The sequence below is a fragment of the Streptopelia decaocto genome (assembly GCF_964273445.1).
Source record: "Streptopelia decaocto genome assembly, contig: HAP1_SCAFFOLD_2117, whole genome shotgun sequence".
Lineage (NCBI taxonomy): Eukaryota > Metazoa > Chordata > Aves > Columbiformes > Columbidae > Streptopelia > Streptopelia decaocto.
In genome coordinates, this window is record NW_028116907.1 from 182 (window position 1) to 22,006 (window position 21,825).

Consider the following 21,825-nt stretch of genomic DNA (forward strand, 5'->3'; position numbering starts at 1 on the left):
TTAATAAAGGGGGGGGCTCCATTAATAAGGTTCCCATTAACTGGGAAGGTTCCATTAATGTGGGGGGGGGGGGGGGAATTAACGAGGTTCCCATTAATGGGGGGGGGTCCCATTAACGAGCTTCCCATTAATTAGTTTCCCATTAATAGGGGGGGTCCCATTAACCAGGAAGGTCCCATTAATGTGTGAGGGGGGGGGAATTAATGTGGTTCCCATTAATTGGGGGGGGTCCCATTAATTAGGAAAACCCCATTAATAAGGGGGGGGGCGTCCCATTAACCAGGAAGGTCCCATTAATTAATAAGGGGGGGGGGGGTCCCATTAACAAGGTTCCCATTAACTGGGAAGGTTCCATTAATGCGGGGGGGAAATAACGAGGTTCCCATTAATCAGGGGGGTCCCATTAATGGGGGGTCCCACTAATGAGGTTCTTATTAATTGGGGGGGGGGTCCCATTAACCAGGAAGGTCCCATTAATAAAGGGGGGGGGTCCCATTAATAAGGTTCCCATTAACTGGGAAGGTCCCATTAATGGGGGGGTGGGAATTAACGAGGTTCCCATTAATCAGGGGGGTCCCCACTAATTGGGGGGGGGTGCCATTAATCAGGAAGGTCCCATTAATTAATAAGGGGGGGGGGGGGGTCCCATTAACAAGGTTTCCATTAACTGGGAAGGTCCCATTAATGGGGGGGGAGGGGAATTAAGGAGGTTCCCATTAATAAGGGGGGGGTCCCATTAATGAGCTTCCCATTAATTAGTTTCCCATTAATAGGGGGGGTCCCATTAACCAGGAAGGTCCCATTAATAAGGGGGGGGGGTCCCATTAACAAGGTTCCCATTAACTGGGAAGGTCCCATTAATGTGTGTGTGTGGGGGAATTAACGAGGTTCCCATTAATGGGGGGGGGGTCCCATTAATAAGGGGGGGGTCCCATTAACGAGCTTCCCATTAATTAGTTTCCCATTAATAGGGGGGTCCCATTAACCAGGAAGGTCCCATTAACATGGGGGGGGGGGTCCCATTAACAAGGTTCCCATTAACTGGGAAGGTTCCATTAATGGGGGGGGGGGGGGAATTAACGAGGTTCCCATTAATTGGGGGGGGATCCCATTAACCAGGAAAACCCCATTAATAAGGGGGGGGGCGTCCCATTAACCAGGAAGGTCCCATTAACATGGGGGGGGGGGGGGTCCCCATTAACAAGGTTCCCATTAACTGGGAAGGTTCCATTAATGCGGGGGGGAATTAACGAGGTTCCCATTAATCAGGGGGGTCCCATTAATGGGGGGTCCCACTAATGAGGTTCTTATTAATTGGGGGGGGGGGTCCCATTAACCAGGAAGGTCCCATTAATAAAGGGGGGGGGTCCCATTAATAAGGTTCCCATTAACTGGGAAGGTTCCATTAATGTGGGGGGGGGGGGAATTAATGTGGTTCCCATTAATTGGGGGGGATCCCATTAACCAGGAAAACCCCATTAATAAGGGGGGGGGGGCATTAATAAGGGGGGGGTCCCATTAATCAGGGAGGCCCATTAATGAGCTTCCCATTAATTAGTTTCCCATTAATAGGGGGGGTCCCATTAACCCGGACGGTCCCATTAATGGAGGGGGGGGGTCGTCCCATTAAACCCCGGGGGAGTTCCCATTAAACCCCCCGGGGGGTCGTTCCCACCCCCCCCCCCGCCCATTTTCCACCCCCCCCCCGCCCCCCCCGGCGCCGTTTTGGGCCCATTTTCGCCCGTTTGGTACCAATGTCGCTGTCCAGGCCCCGCCGCCGGGTCCCGCCCGCTCCGCTCGGCTCCTCCGCCACAAGATGGCGGCGGCTTCTTCCCCGCCCGCCTCCTCCCGCCTGCCCCCCTCGCCACGCCCACGGCGCCTTCCCATTGGTCGGCTCTAAGCGGCGCCGCGCTGCTATTGGATGGAACCTCCCGCCGCCGGCCGCCTCCTCAACGGAACCGCGCGTGATTGGGCGCGCCCCGCCTGGCCACGCCCCAAACGGCTTGCCCCGGATGGGGAGGCCACGCCTGCTTATGTAAATGTAACGAAGGGGCGTGGCCTCGTGACACAGCAGCGCGCGCGGCCCCGACGGCGGCCGCGGAGGGACAAAAGCCCTATAGGGGCGTATTGCGGGCTATAGGAGCCTATTGGAGACCTATAGGGATCAAAGTGGCCCAAAAAGGGACCCAGGAGTTCGGGAAACCCCATAAAAGGGACCCAGGAGTTCGGGAAATGGCCCAAAAGGGACCCAGGAGTTCGGGAAATGCCCCAAAAGGGACCCAGGAGTTCGGGAACCCCCAAAAAAGGGACCCAGGAGTTCGGGAAATGCCCCAAAAGGGACCCAGGAGTTCGGGAAATGGGCCAAAAGGGACCCAGGAGTTCGGGCTCCGCTCCCCCACCCCCCAAGTCGAGTCCCAAACTTCTGTTTTTTTCACCCATTTATTTAAAAAACCCCCAAAACCACGTGGTGGGGGGGTGGGGGTGGGGCCACCGGGGGGGTGGGGCCAAAGGGGCGTGGCCGGGAAGGGGGCGGAGCCTCAGGGTCCTTCGCTGAATCGGGACACGCCCCCTGGGCGGGGCCGGGAGGGGGGCTGGGGGACACGGGGTCACAGGGGTCACAGGGGGCACCCCAGTGTCCCCCCAAAAGTGACCACGTGTCCCAGTCCCCCCCAGTCCCTCCCAGTCCCTCCCAGTCCCCCCCAGTTCAATCCCAGTCCCTCCCAGTGCTCCCAGTTCAATCCCAGTTCAATCCCAGTCCCCCCCAGTTCAATCCCAGTCCCCCCCAGTCCCCCCCCAGTTCAATCCCAGTTCCCCCCAGTTCAATCCCAGTCCCTCCCAGTTCAATCCCAGTCCCCCCCAGTTCAATCCCAGTCCCCCCCAGTTCAATCCCAGTCCCTCCCAGTTCAATCCCAGTTCCCCCCAGTTCAATCCCAGTCCCTCCCAGTTCAATCCCAGTCCATCCCAGTCCCCCCCAGTTCAATCCCAGTCCCCCCCAGTTCAATCCCAGTCCATCCCAGTCCCCCCCAGTTCAATCCCAGTCCCTCCCAGTCCCTCCCAGTTCAATCCCAGTTCAATCCCAGTACAATCCCAGTCCCCCCCAGTTCAATCCCAGTCCCCCCAGTTCAATCCCAGTCCCTCCCAGTTCAATCCCAGTTCAATCCCAGTCCCCCCCAGTTCAATCCCAGTCCCTCCCAGTTCAATCCCAGTCCCTCCCAGTCCATCCCAGTCCCCCCCAGTCCCCCCCAGTTCAATCCCAGTCCCCCCCAGTCCCCCCCAGTTCAATCCCAGTCCCTCCCAGTTCCCCCCAGTCCCTCCCAGTTCAATCCCAGTCCCCCCCAGTTCCCCCCAGTTCAATCCCAGTTCAATCCCAGTCCCCCCCAGTTCAATCCCAGTCCCCCCCAGTCCCTCCCAGTTCAATCCCAGTCCCTCCCAGTTCAATCCCAGTCCCCCCCAGTCCCTCCCAGTCCCCCCCAGTTCAATCCCAGTCCCCCCCAGTTCCCTCCCAGTCCCCCCCAGTTCAATCCCAGTCCCTCCCAGTCCCTCCCAGTTCAATCCCAGTCCCCCCCAGTTCAATCCCAGTCCCTCCCAGTTCAATCCCAGTCCATCCCAGTCCCCCCCAGTTCCCTCCCAGTCCCCCCCAGTTCAATCCCAGTCCCTCCCAGTTCAATCCCAGTCCCCCCCAGTTCAATCCCAGTCCCTCCCAGTTCAATCCCAGTCCCCCCCAGTTCAATCCCAGTCCCTCCCAGTTCAATCCCAGTCCCCCCCAGTCCATCCCAGTCCCTCCCAGTTCAATCCCAGTTCAATCCCAGTCCCTCCCAGTTCAATCCCAGTCCCTCCCAGTTCAATCCCAGTCCCTCCCAGTGCTCCCAGTCCCCCCCAGTCCCTCCCAGTTCAATCCCAGTCCCCCCCAGTCCATCCCAGTCCCCCCCAGTCCCTCCCAGTCCCTCCCAGTTCAATCCCAGTCCCTCCCAGTCCATCCCAGTCCCCCCCAGTCCATCCCAGTCCCTCCCAGTTCAATCCCAGTCCCCCCCAGTTCAATCCCAGTCACCCCCAGTTCAATCCCAGTTCAATCCCGGTCACCTCTCTGCGCCGGCCCAGCCCCGTCCCCTCCTTCCAGCCCATGGCCTGCAGCATGCGGCACCCCAGGGTGGCCTCGCGGGGGAGGGGCCCCTCGGCGTCCCTGCCCCCAACGGCACCCGCGGGTCACCAGGGACCCCTCCCCCACCGCACCCAGGGGGGTCAGTGGGGTCTATGGGGTCTATGGGGTCAATGGGGGTCAATGGAGTCAATGGGGGGCTATGGGGTCAATGGGGGACTATGGGGGTCAATGGGGTCTATGGGGACAGTGGGGGTCTATGGCATCAATGGGGGGTCTATGGGGTCTATGGGGGTCTATGGGATCAATGGGGGTCTATGGGATCAATGGGGGTTCTATGGGGTCAGTGGGGGTCTATGGGGTCAATGGGGAGTCTATGGGGTCAATGGGGGTCTATGGGATCAATGGGGGGTCTATGGGGTCTATGGGGGTCTATGGGGGTCAATGGAATCAATGGGGGTCAATGGCGGTCTATGGGGTCAATGTGGGGTCTATGGGGGTCTATGGGGTCTATGGGTCAATGGGACTCAATGGGGGTCAATGGGGGTCAATGGAGTCAATGGGGGTCAATGGGGTCAATGAGGGTCAATGGGGGTCTATGGGGTCTATGGGGTCAATGGAGTCAATGGGGTCAATGGCGGTCTATGGGGTCAATGAGGGTCAATGGGGGTCTATGGGGTCTATGGGGTCTATGGGGTCTATGGGGGCAATGGGGTCAATGGGGTCAATGGGGTCAATGGGGGGCTATGGGGATCAATGGGGGCCAATGGAGTCAATGGGGGGGCTATGGGGTCAATGGGGCCATGGGTGTCAATGGGGGTCAATGGAGTCAATGGGATCAATGGGGTCTATGGGGGCTATGGGGTCAATGGGGTCAATGGCGGTCTATGGGGTCAATGAGGGTCAATGGGGGTCTATGGGGTCTATGGGGTCAATGGGGTCTATGGGGGCAATGGGGGGCTATGGGGTCTATGGGGGCAATGGGGTCAATGGGGTCAATGGGGTCAATGGGGGGGCTATGGGGTCAATGGGGCCATGGGTGTCAATGGGGGTCAATGGAGTCAATGGGATCAATGGGGTCTATGGGGGCTATGGGGTCAATGGGGTCAATGGGGTCAATGGGGTCAATAGGGGTCAATGGAGTCAATAGGGTCCATGGGGTCAATGGAGTCAATGGGGTCCATGGGGTCAATGGGGTCTATGGGGTCAAGGGGGTCTATGGGGTCAATGGGGGTCAATGGGGTCTATGGGGTCTATGGGTTCAGTGGGGGGCTATGGGGTCTATGGGGGTTCTATGGGGTCAATGGGGTCAATGGGGTCAATGGGGGTCAATGGAGTCAATGGGGGTCAATGGAGTCAATGGGGTCCATGGGGTCAATGGGGCCATGGGTGTCAATGGGGGTCAATGGAGTCAATGGGATCAATGGGGTCTATGGGGTCAATGGGGTCTATGGGGTCAATGGGGGTCTATGGGGTCAATGGGGTCTATGAGGTCTATGGGTTCAATGGGGGTCAATGGGGTTTATGGGGTCTATGGGGTCTATGGGTTCAATGGGGGGCTATGGGGTCTGTGGGGTCAATGGGGTCAATGGGGTCAATGGGGTCAATGGGGGTCAATGGGGTCAATGGGGTCAATGGGGGTCAATGGGGGATCTGCAGGGTCAATGGGGGTCTAGGGGGTCTATGGGGTCAATGGGGGTCAATGAGGCTCTATAGGGTCTATAAGTCAATGGGGGTCTATGGGGTCCCTGGGTCTCTGGGGTGTGTGGGTGCTCACCCCGATTGGGGGAGGGGTCCCCCGACTCGTCTCCGTTTGGTGTCGGGGGGGTCAGGGTTGGCCCCTCCCCCCCCTCCCTGCTTCTCCCTGCGCTCGGCCGCCCGGTCCCGGTACTTCAGCTGGGGGAGGGGAGCACCCATGGGTGCCACGTGACCCAGCACCCATGGGTGCCATGTGACCCAGCACCCATGGGTGCGATAGCAACCCCACCCAGCACCAATGGGGGTCATGTGACCCAGCACCCATGGGTGCCATGTGACCCAGCACCCATGGGTGCCATAGTAACCCCACCCAGCACCAATGGGTGTCATGTGACCCAGCACCCACAGTGTCATGTGACCCAGCACCCATGGGTGCGATAGCAACCCCACCCAGCACCAATGGGTGTCATGTGACCCAGCACCCACAGTGTCATGTGACCCAGCACCCATGGGTGCGATAGCAACCCCACCCAGCACCCATGGGTGTCATGTGACCCAGCACCCACAGTGTCATGTGACCCAGCACCCATGGGTGCCATAGCAACGCCATCCAACACCCATGGGTGTCATGTGACCCAGCACCCATGGGTGCGATAGCAACCCCACCCAGCACCAATGGGTGTCATGTGACCCAGCACCCACAGTGTCATGTGACCCAGCACCCATGGGTGCGATAGCAACCCCACCCAGCACCCATGGGTGTCATGTGACCCAGCACCCATGGGTGCGATAGCAACCCCACCCAGCACCCATGGGTGTTGTGACCCAGCACCCATGGGTGCAATAGCAACCCCACCCAGCACCCATGGGTGTTGTGACCCAGCACCCATGGGTGCGATAGCAACCCCATCCAACACCCATGGGTGTGTGTCATGTGACCCAGCACCCATGGGTGCCATAGCAACGCCATCCAACACCCATGGGTGTGTGTCATGTGACCCAGCACCCATGGGTGCCATAGCAACCCCATCCAACACCCATGGGTGTCATGTGACCCAGCACCCATGGGTGCCATAGCAACCCCATCCAGCACCCATGGGTGTCATGTGACCCAGCACCCATGGGTGCCATGTGACCCAGCACCCATGGGTGCCATATCAACCCCATCCAGCACCCATGGGTGTCATGTGACCCAGCACCCATGGGTGCCATAGTAACCCCACCCAGCACCAATGGTTGTCATGTGACCCAGCACCCACAGTGTCATGTGACCCAGCACCCATGGGTGCGATAGCAACCCCACCCAGCACCCATGGGTGTCATGTAACCCAGCACCCACAGTGTCATGTGACCCAGCACCCATGGGTGCGATAGCAACCCCACCCAGCACCCATGGGTGCCATGTGACCCAGCACCCACAGTGTCATGTGACCCAGCACCCATGGGTGCCATAGCAACGCCATCCAACACCCATGGGTGTCACGTGACCCAGCACCCATGGGTGCGATAGCAACCCCATCCAGCACCCATGGGTGTCATGTGACCCAGCACCCATGGGTGTCATAGCAACCCCATCCAGCACCCATGGGTGTCATGTGACCCAGCACCCATGGGGGTCATGTGACCCAGCACCCATGGGTGCCATAGCAACCCCATCCAGCACCCATGGGTGTCATGTGACCCAGCACCCATGGGGGTCATGTGACCCAGCACCCATGGGTGCCATGTGACCCAGCGCCCATGGGTGTCATAGCAACCCCATCCAGCACCCATGGGTGTCATGTGACCCAGCACCCATGGGGGTCATGTGACCCAGCACCCATGGGTGCCATAGCAACCCCATCCAGCACCCATGGGTGTCATGTGACCCAGCACCCATGGGGGTCATGTGACCCAGCACCCATGGGTGCCATGTGACCCAGCACCCATGTGTGCCATAGCAACGCCATCCAACACCCATGGGTGTCATGTGACCCAGCACCCACAGTGTCATGTGACCCAGCACCCATGGGTGCGATAGCAACCCCACCCAGCACCCATGGGTGCGATAGCAACCCCACCCAGCACCCATGGGTGTCATGTGACCCAGCACCCATGGGTGCCATAGCAACCCCATCCAACACCCATGGGTGCCATAGCAACCCCATCCAGCACCCATGGGTGTCATGTGACCCAGCACCCATGGGTGCCATGTGACCCAGCACCCATGGGTGCCATAGCAACGCCATCCAACACCCATGGGTGTCACGTGACCCAGCACCCATGGGTGCCATAGCAACCCCACCCAGCACCCATGGGTATCATGTGACCCAGCACCCATGGGTATCATGTGACCCAGCACCCATGGGTGCCATAGCAACCCCATCCAACACCCATGGGTGTCATGTGACCCAGCACCCACAGTGTCATGTGACCCAGCACCCATGGGTGCAATAGCAACCCCACCCAGCACCCATGGGTGTCATGTGACCCAGCACCCATGGGTGCCATAGCAACCCCACCCAGCACCCATGGGTATCATGTGACCCAGCACCCATGGGTATCATGTGACCCAGCACCCATGGGTGCCATAGCAACCCCATCCAACACCCATGGGTGTCATGTGACCCAGCACCCACAGTGTCATGTGACCCAGCACCCATGGGTGCAATAGCAACCCCACCCAGCACCCATGGGTGTCACGTGACCCAGCGCCCATGGGTGCCATAGCAACCCCATCCAGCACCCATGGGTGCCACAGCAACCTCATCCAACACCCATGGGTGCCATAGCAAACCCATTGGTGCCATGTGACCCAGCACCCATGGGTGCTCATAGCAAACCCCACAGCACCCCTGAGTGTCCCTCTAAATCCCCCCAGCACCCATGGGTGTCCCCCAAATCCCACGGGTGCCCCCCAGCACCCATGGGTGCAGGTACCTCCATGTCCTCCAGGGGGGGCTGGTGGCTCCTCCGCTGCAGCTCCAGGTTTTGCTGCGAGGGACCCAGGAGTTCGGGAGGGACCCAGGAGTTCGGGGGGACCCAGGAGTTCCCCAAATACCCAATAGGGGGGTCCCCAATATCCCAGGGGGGTCCCCAACACTTCACTGGGGTCCCCAATATCTATGGGGGGTCCCTAATATCCCAAGGGGGTCCCCAGAACCCAATGGGGGGGTCCCCAATATCCCAGGGGGGTCCCCAATATGCCAGGGGGGTCCCCAACACCCAATGGGGGGGTCCCCAATATCCATGGGGGTCCCCAACACCCAATGGGGGGTCCCAATATCCCAGGGGGGTCCCCAGAACGCAATGGGGGGGTCCTCAATATCCCAGGGGGGTCCCCAATATGCCAGGGGGGTCCCCAGAACCCAATGGGGGGGTCCCCAATATCCCAGGGGGGTCCCCAATATCCCAAGGGGGTCCCCAATATGCCAGGGGGGTCCCCAGCACCCAATGGGGGGTCCCCAATATCCCAAGGGGGTCCCCAATATCCCAGGGGGGTCCCCAACACCCAGTGGGGGGGGTCCCCAATATCCATGGGGGTCCCCAGAACCCAATGGGGGGGTCCCCAACATCCCTGGGGTCCCCAATCCCCTCCAGAAAGGTCCCCAAACCCCCCCAAAGTGTCACTTCCCACCCAATGAGGGATCCCCAACACCCAATGGGGGGTCCCCAACACCCAGGGGGGTCCCCAACACCCAATGGGGGGGTCCCCAATATCCCAGGGGGGTTTCCCAATATCCCAAGGGGGTCCCCAATATCCCAGGGGGGTCCCCAGAACCCAATGGGGGGGTCCCCAATACCCCAACTGGGTCCCAATTACCCCCAAGAGGGGTCCCCAAACCCCCCCCCAATGTGTCACTTCCCACCCAATGAGGGATCCCCAACACCCAATGGGGGGTCCCCAACACCCAATGGGGGGTCCCCAATATCCCAGGGGGTCCCCAGAACCCAATGGGGGGGTCCCCAACATCCCAGGGGTCCCCAATCCCCTCCAGAAAGGTCCCCAAACCCCCCCAAAGTGTCATTTCCCACCCAATGAGGGATCCCTAACACTCAATGGGGGGGTCCCCAACACCCAGGGGGGGTTCCCCAACACCCATAAGGGGGGGTTCCCCAAATGTGGGGGTACCTTATGCAACCCCGAGAGCTGTTGGTGCCTCAGCAGCGCCTCCTTGCTGGGGAATTGGCGCCGGCACAGCAAACAGGCCAGTTTGTGCCAATCGGTGAGCGGCTGGGACCCCCCCGGGACCCCCCCGGGTGACGGGACCCCCGGGTTGGGGGTCCCCCCACCCCCCCGCTCGCCGCGGTCGCCCCGATCGCCCTCCTCTTCGCTCTCGCTCTCCCCGCTGTAGGCGGCGACCAGACCCCGGGGGGGGCTCTGCGGAGAAACGGGGACCCAGGAGTTCGGGGGGGACCCAGGAGTGCCCCAAGGGACCCAGGAGTTCCCCAAGGGACCCAGGAGTTTGAGGCAAATAGGGGTTTGGGGGACCCAGGAGTTCAGGAGGGACCCAGGAGTTCGGGAGGGGCCCGAGAGTTTGGGGGACACTGGGGTTTGGGGGACCCAGGAGTTCGGGAGGGACCCAGGAGTGCCCCAAGGGACCCAGGAGTTCGGGAGGACCAGGGAGTTTGGGGGACACTGGGGTTTGGGGGACCCAGGAGTTCGGGAGGGACCCAGGAGTTCGGGAGGGACCCGGGAGTTTGGGGGACACTGGGGTTTGGGGGACCCAGGAGTTCAGGAGGGACCCAGGAGTTCGGGAGGGACCCAAGAGTTTGGGGGACACTGGGGTTTGGGGGACCCAGGAGTTTGGGGGGGACCCAGGAGTTTGGGGGAGATAGGGGATTGGGGGACCCAGGAGTTCGGGGGGGACCCAGGAGTTCAGGAGGGACCCAGGAGTTTGGGGGGGACCCAGGAGTTCGGGAGGGACCCAGGAGTTCGGGGGGGGACACTGGGGTTTGGGGGACACTGGGGTTTGGGGGACCCAGGAGTTCGGGAGGGACCCAGGAGTTCGGGGGGAACCCAGGAGTTCAGGGCAGATAGGGGTTTGGGGGGACCCAGGAGTTCGGGAGGGACCCAGGAGTGCGGGAGGGACCCAGGAGTTCGGGGGGGACACTGGGGTTTGGGGGACACTGGTGTTTGGGGGACCCAGGAGTTCGGGGGGGACCCAGGAGTTCGGGAGGGACCCAGGAGTTCGGGGGGGGACACTGGGGTTTGGGGGACACTGGGGTTTGGGGGACCCAGGAGTTCGGGGGGACCCAGGAGTTCGGGGGGGGGGTTGCTGGGGGACCCAGGCGTCCGGGGGGACCCAGGCGTCCGGCTCACCATCCGGTCGTCGCCCCCCAGCCGCGGCAGCTCCAGGTTGGGGTGCTGGTGCCGCTCGCTCAGGGCGCCCTGGGGGGAACCGGGGTCACCCATGGGTGCTGGGGGGGACCCCATGGCACCCATAGACCCACAGACCCACATAGACCCCCCATAGCACCCATAGCCCCCATAGCACCCATAGCCCCCATAGACCCACATAGACCCCCATAGCACCCATAGACCTCCCATGGCACCCATAGACCCACATAGACCCCCATAGCACCCATAGCCCCCATAAACCCACATAGACCCCCCATAGCACCCATAGACCCACATAGACCCCCCATAGCACCCATAGCCCCCATAGCACCCATAGACTCCCCATAGCACCCCTAGACCCCATAGCACCCATAGACACACATAGACCCCCCATGGCACCCATAGCACCCATAGACCCACATAGACCAGCCATAGGACCCATAGCTCCTATAGCACCCATAGACCTCCCATAGCACCCATAGCACCCATGGGTGCTCACCTTCTTCTCCAGGATGGCGTACCCAACACCCCATAGACCTCCCATAGCACCCATAGCACCCATGGGTGCTCACCTTCTTCTCCAGGATGGCGCCCCCAACACCCCATAGTGCTCCCATAGCACCCATGGGTGCTCACCTTCTTCTCCAGGATGGCGTACCCAACACCCCATAGACCTCCCATAGCACCCATGGGTGCTCATCTTCTTCTCCAGGATGGCGCCCCCAACGCCCCATAGACCTCCCATAGCACCCATGGGTGCTCACCTTCTTCTCCAGGATGGCGCACCCAACACCCCATAGACCTCCCATAGCACCCATGGGTGCTCACCTCCTCTCCAGGATGGCGCCCCCAACACCCCATAGACCTCCCATAGCACCCATGGGTGCTCACCTTCTTCTCCAGGATGGCGCCCCCAACACCCCATAGACCTCCCATAGCACCCATAGCACCCATGGGTGCTCACCTTCTTCTCCAGGATGGCACACCCAACACCCCATAGACCTCCCATAGCACCCATAGCACCCATGGGTGCTCACCTTCTTCTCCAGGATGGCGCACCCAACACCCCATAGTGCTCCCATAGCACCCATAGCACCCATGGGTGCTCACCTTCTTCTCCAGGATGGCGTACCCCGCGTCGGCCGCCGCCGCCTCCCTCCTCTCGTCGTCTCGGGGTGCCGGGGGGTTCCCCGCGCTGCGCCCGCTCTCCCGTTGCTTGTTCAGGCTGCGCGCCCAGCGCTCCATGTCCTTGGCGATCTAGGGGCACCCATGGGTGCTATTAGGGTGACTGGGGACTCATTGGGGAGCTGTGGGTGCTATTGAAATGATTGGAGAGCCATGGGTGTCATTAGGGTGACTGGGGACCCATGGGACCCATGGAACCCATTGGGGACCTAGGGGTGCTACTGGGGTTGAAAGGGACCCATGGGTGCTGTTGGGGACCCATGGGTGCTATTGGCATCTAAGGAGACCCATAGATGGTATTGGGGACCCATTGGTGCTGTTGGGACCCATGGGTGCTGTTGGGGATCCATGGGTGTCATTGGGGACCCATAGGTGCTATTGGGGTCTAAGGAGACCCATGGGTGCTACTGGGGACCCATTGGTGCTGTTGGGACCCATGGGTGCCATTGGCATCTAAAGGGACCCATAGGGGCACATGGGGACCCATGGGTGTAATTGGGGTCTAAGGAGACCCATGGGACCCATTGGGGACCTATGGGTGCTATTGAAATGATTGGAGACCTATGGGTGTCATTGGGGTCTAAAGGGACCCATAGGGGCACATGGGGATCCATGGGTGCTATTGGGGTCGAAAGGGGCCCATGGGTGCTGTTGGGGACCCATGGGAGTCACTGGGGACCTATGGGTGCAATTGGGGTCTAAGGAGACCCATGGGTGCTGTGGAGGACCCATGGGAGCTATTGGGGACCAATGGGTGCAATTGGGGTCTAAGGAGACCCATGGGTGCTATTGGGGCCTAAGGAGACCCATGGGTGCAATTGGGGTCTAAGGAGACCCATGGGTGCTGTTGGGGACCTATGGGTGCTATTGAAATGACTGCAGACCCATGGGTGCCATTGGGGTCTAAAGGGACCTATAGCACCCATGGGTGCTATTAAACTCTAAGAGGACCTGTGGTGCTGCTGGGGACCCATGGGTGCTATTGAGAGCATTGGAGACCCATGGGGGTCATTGGGGACCCATGGGTGCTATTGGGGTCTAAGGAGACCCATGGGTGCTACTGGGGACCCATTGGTGCTGTTGGGACCCATGGGTGCTCTTGGGGTCTATGGGCACCCCTGGGTGCTGTTGGGTGTTCAGGCTGCGCGCCCAGCGCTCCATGTCCTTGGCGATCTAGGGGCACCCATGGGTGCTATTAGGGTGACTGGGGACCCATTGGGGAGCTATGGGTGCTATTGAAAAGACTGGAGAGCCATGGGTGCCATTGGGGTGAGTGGGGACCCATGGGACCCATTGGGGACCTATGGGTGCTACTGGGGTCGAAAGGGACCCATGGGTGCTGTGGGGCACCCTTGGGTGCTGTTGGGGGGACCCATGGGTGCTGTTGGGGCACCCTTGGGTGCTGTTGTGCTCTATGGGCACCCCTGGGTGCTGTTGGGGACCCCCCTGGGTGCTGTTGGGGGCACCCATGGGTGCTGTTGTGCTCTATGGGGGCCCCCTTGGGTGCTGTTGTGCTCTATGGGGACACCCTTGGGTGCTTTTGGGGCACCCTTGGGTGCTGTTGGCACCCTTGGGTGCTGTTGTGCTCTATGGGGACACCCTTGGGTGCTGTTGGGGACCCATGGGTGCTGTTGGCACCCTTGGGTGCTGTTGTGCTCTATGGGCACCCTTGGGTGCTGTTGGGGACCCATGGGTGCTGTTGGGGCACCCTTGGGTGCTGTTGTGCTCTATGGGACCCCCCCTTGGGTGCTGTTGGGGACCCCCCTGGGTGCTGTTGGGGCACCCATGGGTGCTGTTGTGCTCTATGGGACCCCCCTGGGTGCTGTTGGGTCCCCTTGGGTGCTGTTGGCACCCATGGGTGCTGTTGTGCTCTATGGGGACACCCTTGGGTGCTTTTGGGGCACCCTTGGGTGCTGTTGTGCTCTATGGGACCCCCCTGGGTGCTGTTGGGTCCCCTTGGGTGCTGTTGGCACCCATGGGTGCTGTTGTGCTCTATGGGGGCCCCCTTGGGTGCTGTTGTGCTCTATGGGGACACCCTTGGGTGCTGTTGGGGACCCCCCTGGGTGCTGTTGGGGCACCCTTGGGTGCTGTTGTGCTCTATGGGCACCCCTTGGGTGCTGTTGGGGCTCTTGTGGGTGCTGTTGGGGCACCCATGGGTGCTGTTGTGCTCTATGGGGGCCCCCTTGGGTGCTGTTGGGGCACCCTTGGGTGCTGTTGTGCTCTATGGGACCCCCCTGGGTGCTGTTGGGGACCCATGGGTGCTGTTGGGGGCACCCATGGGTGCTGTTGTGCTCTATGGGGGCACCCATGGGTGCTGTTGTGCTCTATGGGACCCCCCTGGGTGCTGTTGGGGACCCCCCCTGGGTGCTGTTGGGGCACCCTTGGGTGCTGTTGTGCTCTATGGGCACCCCTGGGTGCTGTTGGGGACACCCATGGGTGCTGTTGTGCTCTATGGGGGCACCCATGGGTGCTGTTGGGGCTCGTGTGGGTGCTGTTGGGGACCCATGGGTGCTGTTGGGGGCACCCATGGGTGCTGTTGTGCTCTATGGGCACCCCTTGGGTGCTGTTGGGACCCCCCTTGGGTGCTGTTGTGCTCTATGGGGCCCCCCTTGGGTGCTGTTGGGGACCCCCTGGGTGCTGTTGGGGGCACCCATGGGTGCTGTTGTGCTCTATGGGGCACCCATGGGTGCTGTTGTGCTCTATGGGGGCACCCATGGGTGCTGTTGTGCTCTATAGGGCACCCATGGGTGCTGTTGTGCTCTATGGGCACCCATGGGTGCTGTTGTGCTCTATGGGGGCACCCCTGGGTGCTGTTGTGCTCTGTGGGCACCCCTGGGTGCTGTTGGGGGCACCCATGGGTGCTGTTGTGCTCTATGGACACCCTTGGGTGCTGTTGTGCTCTATGGGGCCCCCATGGGTGCTGTTGTGCTCTATGGGCACCCATGGGTGCTGACCTGCTGCGCCGTCTTGTTCTTGTGCTTGTCCTTCTTGTCCTTGTGCTCCTTGTGGGGGCCGGGGGGGGCGGGGTCGGCCGGGGGGGCCACCACGTACGTGCGGCGCTCGCCGTCCCAGTACAGGTACTGCCCGGAGCCCGCCTCGTAGTAGTACTGACGGAAAACAGCCAAAATCGGCCAAAATCAGCCCAAAATCGGCTGAAATCGGCCCAAATCGGCCAAAAATCGGCCAAAATCGGCCCAAAATCGGCCAAAATCAGCCCAAAATCGGCCCAAATTGGCCCGAAATCGGCTGAAATAAGCCCAAAATCGTCTGAAATCGGCTGAAATCAGCCCAAAATCGGCCAAAATCACCACAAAATCAACCAAAATCGGCCCAAATCAGCCCAAAATCGGCCAAAATCAGCCTAAAATCGGCTGAAATCAGCCAAAAATCGGCCAAAATCAGCCTAAAATTGGCAGAAATCAGCCCAAAATCAGCCAAAATCAGCCCAAAATTGGCTGGAATCGGCCCAAAATCGGCCCAAATCAGCCCAAAATCAGCAAAAATCAGCCCAAAATTGGCTGAAATCGGCCAAAATCAGCCCAAAATCGGCTGAAATCGGCCTAAAATCGGCTGAAATCGGCCTAAAATCAGCCAAAATCGGCCAAAATCAGCCAAAAATCGGCCAAAATCCTCCCAAAATCGGCAAAAATCAGCCAAAAATCAGCCAAAATCGGCCCAAAATTGGCTGAAATCGGCCAAAATCAGCCAAAAATCGGCCAATATCGGCCAAAATCAGCCCAAAATCGGCTGAAATTGGCTGAAATCAGCCCAAAATCGGCCAAAATCAGCCCAAAAGCAGCTGAAATCGGCCCAAAATCAGCTGAAATCGGCTGAAATAAGCCCAAGATCGGCTGAAATCGGCCCAAAATCGGCTGAAATAAGCCCAAAATCGGCCAAAATCCGCCTGAAATCGGCTGAAATCGGCCCAAAATCAGCAAAAATCAGCCAAAATCAGACTCAAATCGTCTGAAATCGGCCAAAATCAGCCCAAAATTGGCTGAAATCGGCCCAAAATCGGCTGAAATTGGCCAAAATCAGCCCCAAATCAGCTGAAATTGGCCCAAAATCAGCAAAAAATTGGCCAAAATCACAAAATCAACCAAAATTGGCCCAAATCAGCCCAAAATCGGCAAAAATCAGCCTGAAATCGACCCAAAATCGGCTGAAATCGGCCAAAAATCAGCCATAATCGGCCAAAATCAGCCCAAAATTGGCTGAAATTGGCCCAAAATCAGCTGAAATCGGCTGAAATCAGCCCAAAATCGGCCAAAATCACCACAAAATCAACCAAAATCGGCCCAAATCAGCCCAAAATCAGCAAAAATCAGCCCAAAATCGGCTGAAATCGGCCGAAATCATCCTAAAATTGGCCAAAATCAGCCCCATATCAGCCAAAATCAGCAAAAATCACCCCAAAATCAGCCTAAAATCATCTAAAATAACCCAAATATCACCAATATATGGACTGCCCCAAGCACACCTTGTAGTAATACTGCCAGAAAACACCCAAAATCGGCCCAAATCACCCCAAAATAGGCAAAATCAGCCCAAAATCAGCCAAAATCACCACAAAATCAGCAAAAATCGGCCAAAATCGGCCCAAAATCGGCCAAAATCGGCCCAAAATCAGCTGAAATCAGCCAAAATTGGCCAAAAATCAGCCAAAGATCAGCTGAAATCAGCCCAAAAACAGCAAAAATCACCCCAAATCACCCCAAAAATCACCCAAAATCACCCCAAAATCATCCCCCCAAATCATCCTAAAATTACCCCCCAAAATCACCCCAAAATCACCCAAAATCACCCCAAAAATCACCCCAAAATCACCCCAAAAATCGCCCCCAAAATCACCCCAAAATCACCCCAAAATCACCCCAAAAATCATCCCCAAAATCACCCCAATCACCCCAAAATCTCCCCAAATCACCCCAAAATTCACCCCAAATCACCCCAAAATTCACCCCAAAACTCACCGCACGATCATCCTAAAATCACCCCCAAAATTGTCCTAAAACCACCCAAAAAATCACCCCCAAAATCACCAAAAAATCACCCCCAAAAGTCCTAAAATCACCCCAAAAAATCACCCCAAATCACCCCCAAAATCGCCCCAAAATCACCCAAAAATCACCCCAAAAATCGTCCCAAAATCCCCCAAAATCACCCCAAAATCCCCCCACGGCGACAAAACGCTTCAAAACGGGGCGTTTTGCCCCAAAATCTCCCCTTTTCCCCCCAAATTTCCCCCATAGTGGGGGGGGACACCCCAAAATCCCCCTTTTCCCCCCAAAAAAAAAACCCCAGAGACCCCAAAATCCCCGTTTTTCCCCCCAATTTCCATCTCCTCATTTCGGCGCCGTTTTCGGGCCTAAAATCGCCGTTTTTTTTGCCCCAAAATGGCACTTTTTGGCCCCAAATTGTCTCCCAATTAACGTGGGGACCCCCCCGAACCCCAAAATCGCCGTTTTTCACCCCAAAACCCCCCAGAGACCCCAAAATCCCCCTTTTTCCCCCCAAATTCCATCTCCTCGTTTCGGCGCCGTTTTCAGGCCTAAAATCGCTGTTTTTTGGCCTAAAATCGCCGTTTTTTGCCCCAAAACGGCGCTTTTTGGCCCCAAATTGTCACCCAATCGACGTGGGGAGCCCGCCCAAACCCCAAAATCACCATTTTTCACCCCAAAACCCCCCAGAGACCCCAAAATCCCTGTTTTTCCCCCCAAATTCCATCTCCTCGTTTCGGCGCCGTTTTCAGGCCTAAAATCGCTGTTTTTTGGCCTAAAATCGCCGTTTTTTTGCCCCAAAATGGCGCTTTTTGGCCCCAAATTGTCACCCAATCGCCGTGGGGACCCCCCCGAACCCCAAAATCGCCGTTTTTCACCCCAAACCTGCGAGTGGGGGTCGTAGTAGAGCCCGGTCAGGGGGTCGTAGTAATAACCCGACGTCTCGTCGTACTGATACGTGGAAACATCCGGAACCGCTAAAAATGGCAAAAACGGGCAAAAATGGGCGAAAAGGGGAAAAACGGGGGGCGGGGGGGGGGCCAAAGTTACAAAACAACCCAAAATTAGGAAAAAAACCCATTTTTTAAGCCCAAAATCACCGATTTTTAGGCCCAAATGCTTCAATTTTAGGCCCAAATCCTCCAGTTTTTAGGCCCCAAAGCCCCAAATCTGGGTCTAAATCCCCCAATTTTAGGCCCAAAATCCCCAATTTTAGGCCCAACCCCCCAAATTTTGGGCCTAAATCCCCCAATTTTAGGCCCAAAACACCCAATTTTGGGCCTAAATCCCCCAATTTGAGACCCAAATCCCCCAATTTTAGGCCCAAAACACCCAAATTTGGGCCAAAACCCCCAAATTTAGGCCCCAAACCCCCCCAAATTTTGGGCCTAAATCCCCCAATTTTACTCCCAAACCCCAAGTTTTAGGCCCAAACCACCCAAATTTGGGCCCAAACCCCCAATTTTAGGCCCTAAACCTCCCAATTTTAGGCCCAAATCTCCCAATTTTAGGCCCCAAATCTCCAAATATTGGCCTCAAAATTTGAGTCTAAATCCCCCCCAATTTTAGGCCCTAAACCCCCAAATTTTGGGCCTAAATCCCCCAATTTTTGGCCCCAAACCCCCAATTTTTGGCCCCAAAATTTGGGTCTAAATCCCCCCAAATTTTCAGCCCCAAACCCTCAAATTTTAGGCCCTAAATCCCCCAATTTTAAGGCCCCAAACCCCAAATTTGGGTCTAAATCCTCCAATTTTAGGCCCCAAAACTCCCAATTTTAGTCCCAAACTCTCAAATTTGGGCCTAAATCCCCCAATTTTAGGCCCCAAACCCCCCAATTTTGGGCCTAAATCCCCAATTTTTAGGCCCAAACCCCCAAATTTTAGGCCCAAAACACCCAAATTTGGGCCTAAATCCCCAAATTTAGGCCCCAAACCCCCCAAATTTTGGGCCTAAATCCCCCAATTTTACTCCCAAACCCCAAGTTTTAGGCCCAAACCACCCAAATTTGGGCCCAAACCCCCAATTTTAGGCCCAAATCTCCCAATTTTAGGCCCAAATCTCCAAATATTGGCCTCAAAATTTGAGTCTAAATCCCCCCCAATTTTAGGCCCTAAACCCCCAAATTTTGGGCCTAAATCCCCCAATTTTGGGCCCCAAACCCCCAATTTTTGGCCCCAAAATTTGGGTCTAAATCCCCCCAAATTTTCAGCCCCAAACCCTCAAATTTTAGGCCCTAAATCCCCCAATTTTAAGGCCCCAAACCCCCAAATTTGGGTCTAAATCCTCCAATTTTAGGCCCCAAAACTCCCAATTTTAGTCCCAAACTCTCAAATTTGGGCCTAAATCCCCCAATTTTAGGCCCCAAACCCCCCAATTTTGGGCCTAAATCCCCAATTTTTAGGCCCAAACCCCCAAATTTGGGCCCAAATCCACAATTTTAGGCCATAAATTTTGGGTCTAAATCCCCCAATTTTAGGCCCAAACCCCCAAATTTTAGGCCCAAAACCCCCAAATTTGGACCTAAATCCCCCAATTTTAGGCCCCAAACTCCCAATTTTAGGCCCCAAATCCTTCAATTTTAAGCCACAAAATTTGGGTTGAAATCCCCCAATTTTAGGCCCAAACCCCAAAATTGGGCCTAAATCCCCCAATTTTAGGCCCAAATCCCAAATTTTAGGCCCAAAACACCCAAATTTGGGCCTAAATCCCCCCATTTTAGGCCCCAAATCCCCAATTTTAAGGCCCCGAACCCCAAATTTTGGGTCAAATCCCCCAATTTTAGGCCCCAAACCCCCAATTTTTGGCTCCAAACCCTCAAATTTGGGCCTAAATCCCCCAATTTTAGGCACAACCCCCCATTTTGAAGGCCCCAAACCCCTAATTTTTGGCCCCGGTCTAAATCCCCCAAAATTTTCAGCCCCAAACCCCCAATTTTTAGACCCCAAACCCCCCAATTTTTGGCCCAAAACCCCCAATTTTGGGTCTAAATTCCCCAATTTTAGGCCCCAAATCCCCAAATTTTAGGCCCAAACCCCAATTTTAGGCCCTAAACCCCCAAATCTGGGTCTAAATCCCCCAATTTTTGGCCCCAAACCCCCAATTTTTGGCCCCAAAATTTGGGTCTAAATCCCTCCAAATTTTCAGCCCAAACCCCCCAATTTTAGGCCCCAAACCCCCACTTTTGGCCCCAAATTTGGGTCTAAATTCCCCAAATTTAGGCCCCAAAATTTGGGTCTAAATCCCCAATTTTAGGCCCCAAACCCCCAATTTTAAGGCCCCAAACCCCCAAATTTGGCCCTAATTCCCCAATTTTAGGCCCTAAACCCCCAAATCTGGGTCTAAATCCCCCAATTTTTGGCCCCAAACCCCCAAATTTTGGCCCCAAAATTTGGGTCTAAATCCCCCCAAATGTTCAGCCCCAAACCCTCAAATTTTAGGCCCTAAATCCCCCAATTTTAAGGCCCCAAACCCCCAAATTTGGGTCTAAATCCTCCAATTTTAGGCCCCAAAACTCCCAATTTTAGTCCCAAACTCTCAAATTTGGGCCTAAATCCCCAATTTTAGGCCCCAAACCCCCCAATTTTGGGCCTAAATCCCCAATTTTTAGGCCCAAACCCCCAAATTTTAGGCCCAAAACACCCAAATTTGGGCCTAAATCCCCAAATTTAGGCCCCAAACCCCCCAAATTTTGGGCCTAAATCCCCCAATTTTACTCCCAAACCCCAAGTTTTAGGCCCAAACCACCCAAATTTGGGCCCAAACCCCCAATTTTAGGCCCAAACCCCCAATTTTAGGCCCAAATCTCCCAATTTTAGGCCCAAATCTCCAAATATTGGCCTCAAATTTGAGTCTAAATCCCCCCCAATTTTAGGCCCTAAACCCCCAAATTTTGGGCCTAAATCCCCCAATTTTTGGCCCCAAACCCCCAATTTTTGGCCCCAAAATTTGGGTCTAAATCCCCCCAAATTTTCAGCCCCAAACCCTCAAATTTTAGGCCCTAAATCCCCCAATTTTAAGGCTCCAAACCCCAAATTTGGGTCTAAATCCCCCATTTTTAGGCCCTAAACCCCCAATTTTTAGGCTCAAACCCTCAAATTTGGGCCTAAATCCCCCAATTTTGGGCCTAAATCCCCCAATTTTAGACCCCGAACCCCAAATTTTGGGCCTAAATCCCCCAATTTTAAGTCCCCAAACCCCCAAATTTGGGTCTAAATCCCCCAATTTTAGGCCCTAAACCCCCAATTTTAGGCCCCAACCCCCCAATTTTTAAGCCCAAAACCCCCAATTTTTGCCCCAAAACCCCCCAAATTTTTGCCCCAAACCCCCCCCCGTCTCCCCCCCATCCCCCACCCCCCCAAACTCGCCCCTCCCCCCCACACTCACGGTATTGCCCATAGGCCTCAGTGCTGGGGGGGGCAGGGGGGGGCGGCTCCACTTTGGGGGGTCCCGTGTAAACCTGGGGGGGGGGACACCCCAAAATTAACCCCCCCCCCTCATTTTGGGGTCCCCTCCCCCCCTTCCCCCCC

At 57.1% G+C, this 21,825-nt stretch overlaps 1 protein-coding gene across 1 annotated transcript; it reads right to left on the reverse strand.

Moving 5' to 3' along the window:
- Nucleotides 1–2,431: 2,431 nt before the first annotated feature.
- LOC309452015 (RNA-binding protein 10-like) lies at nt 2,432–21,755 on the reverse strand (the record flags this gene model as incomplete). Its single annotated transcript, XM_082076698.1, has 10 exons — nt 2,432–2,591; nt 4,081–4,180; nt 5,874–5,992; nt 8,714–8,767; nt 9,906–10,154; nt 11,097–11,165; nt 12,225–12,371; nt 15,254–15,406; nt 18,185–18,276; nt 21,683–21,755. Coding segments are annotated over 10 exons (1,110 nt in total), but the record flags the coding sequence as incomplete, so codon positions are not given.
- Nucleotides 21,756–21,825: the final 70 nt, after the last annotated feature.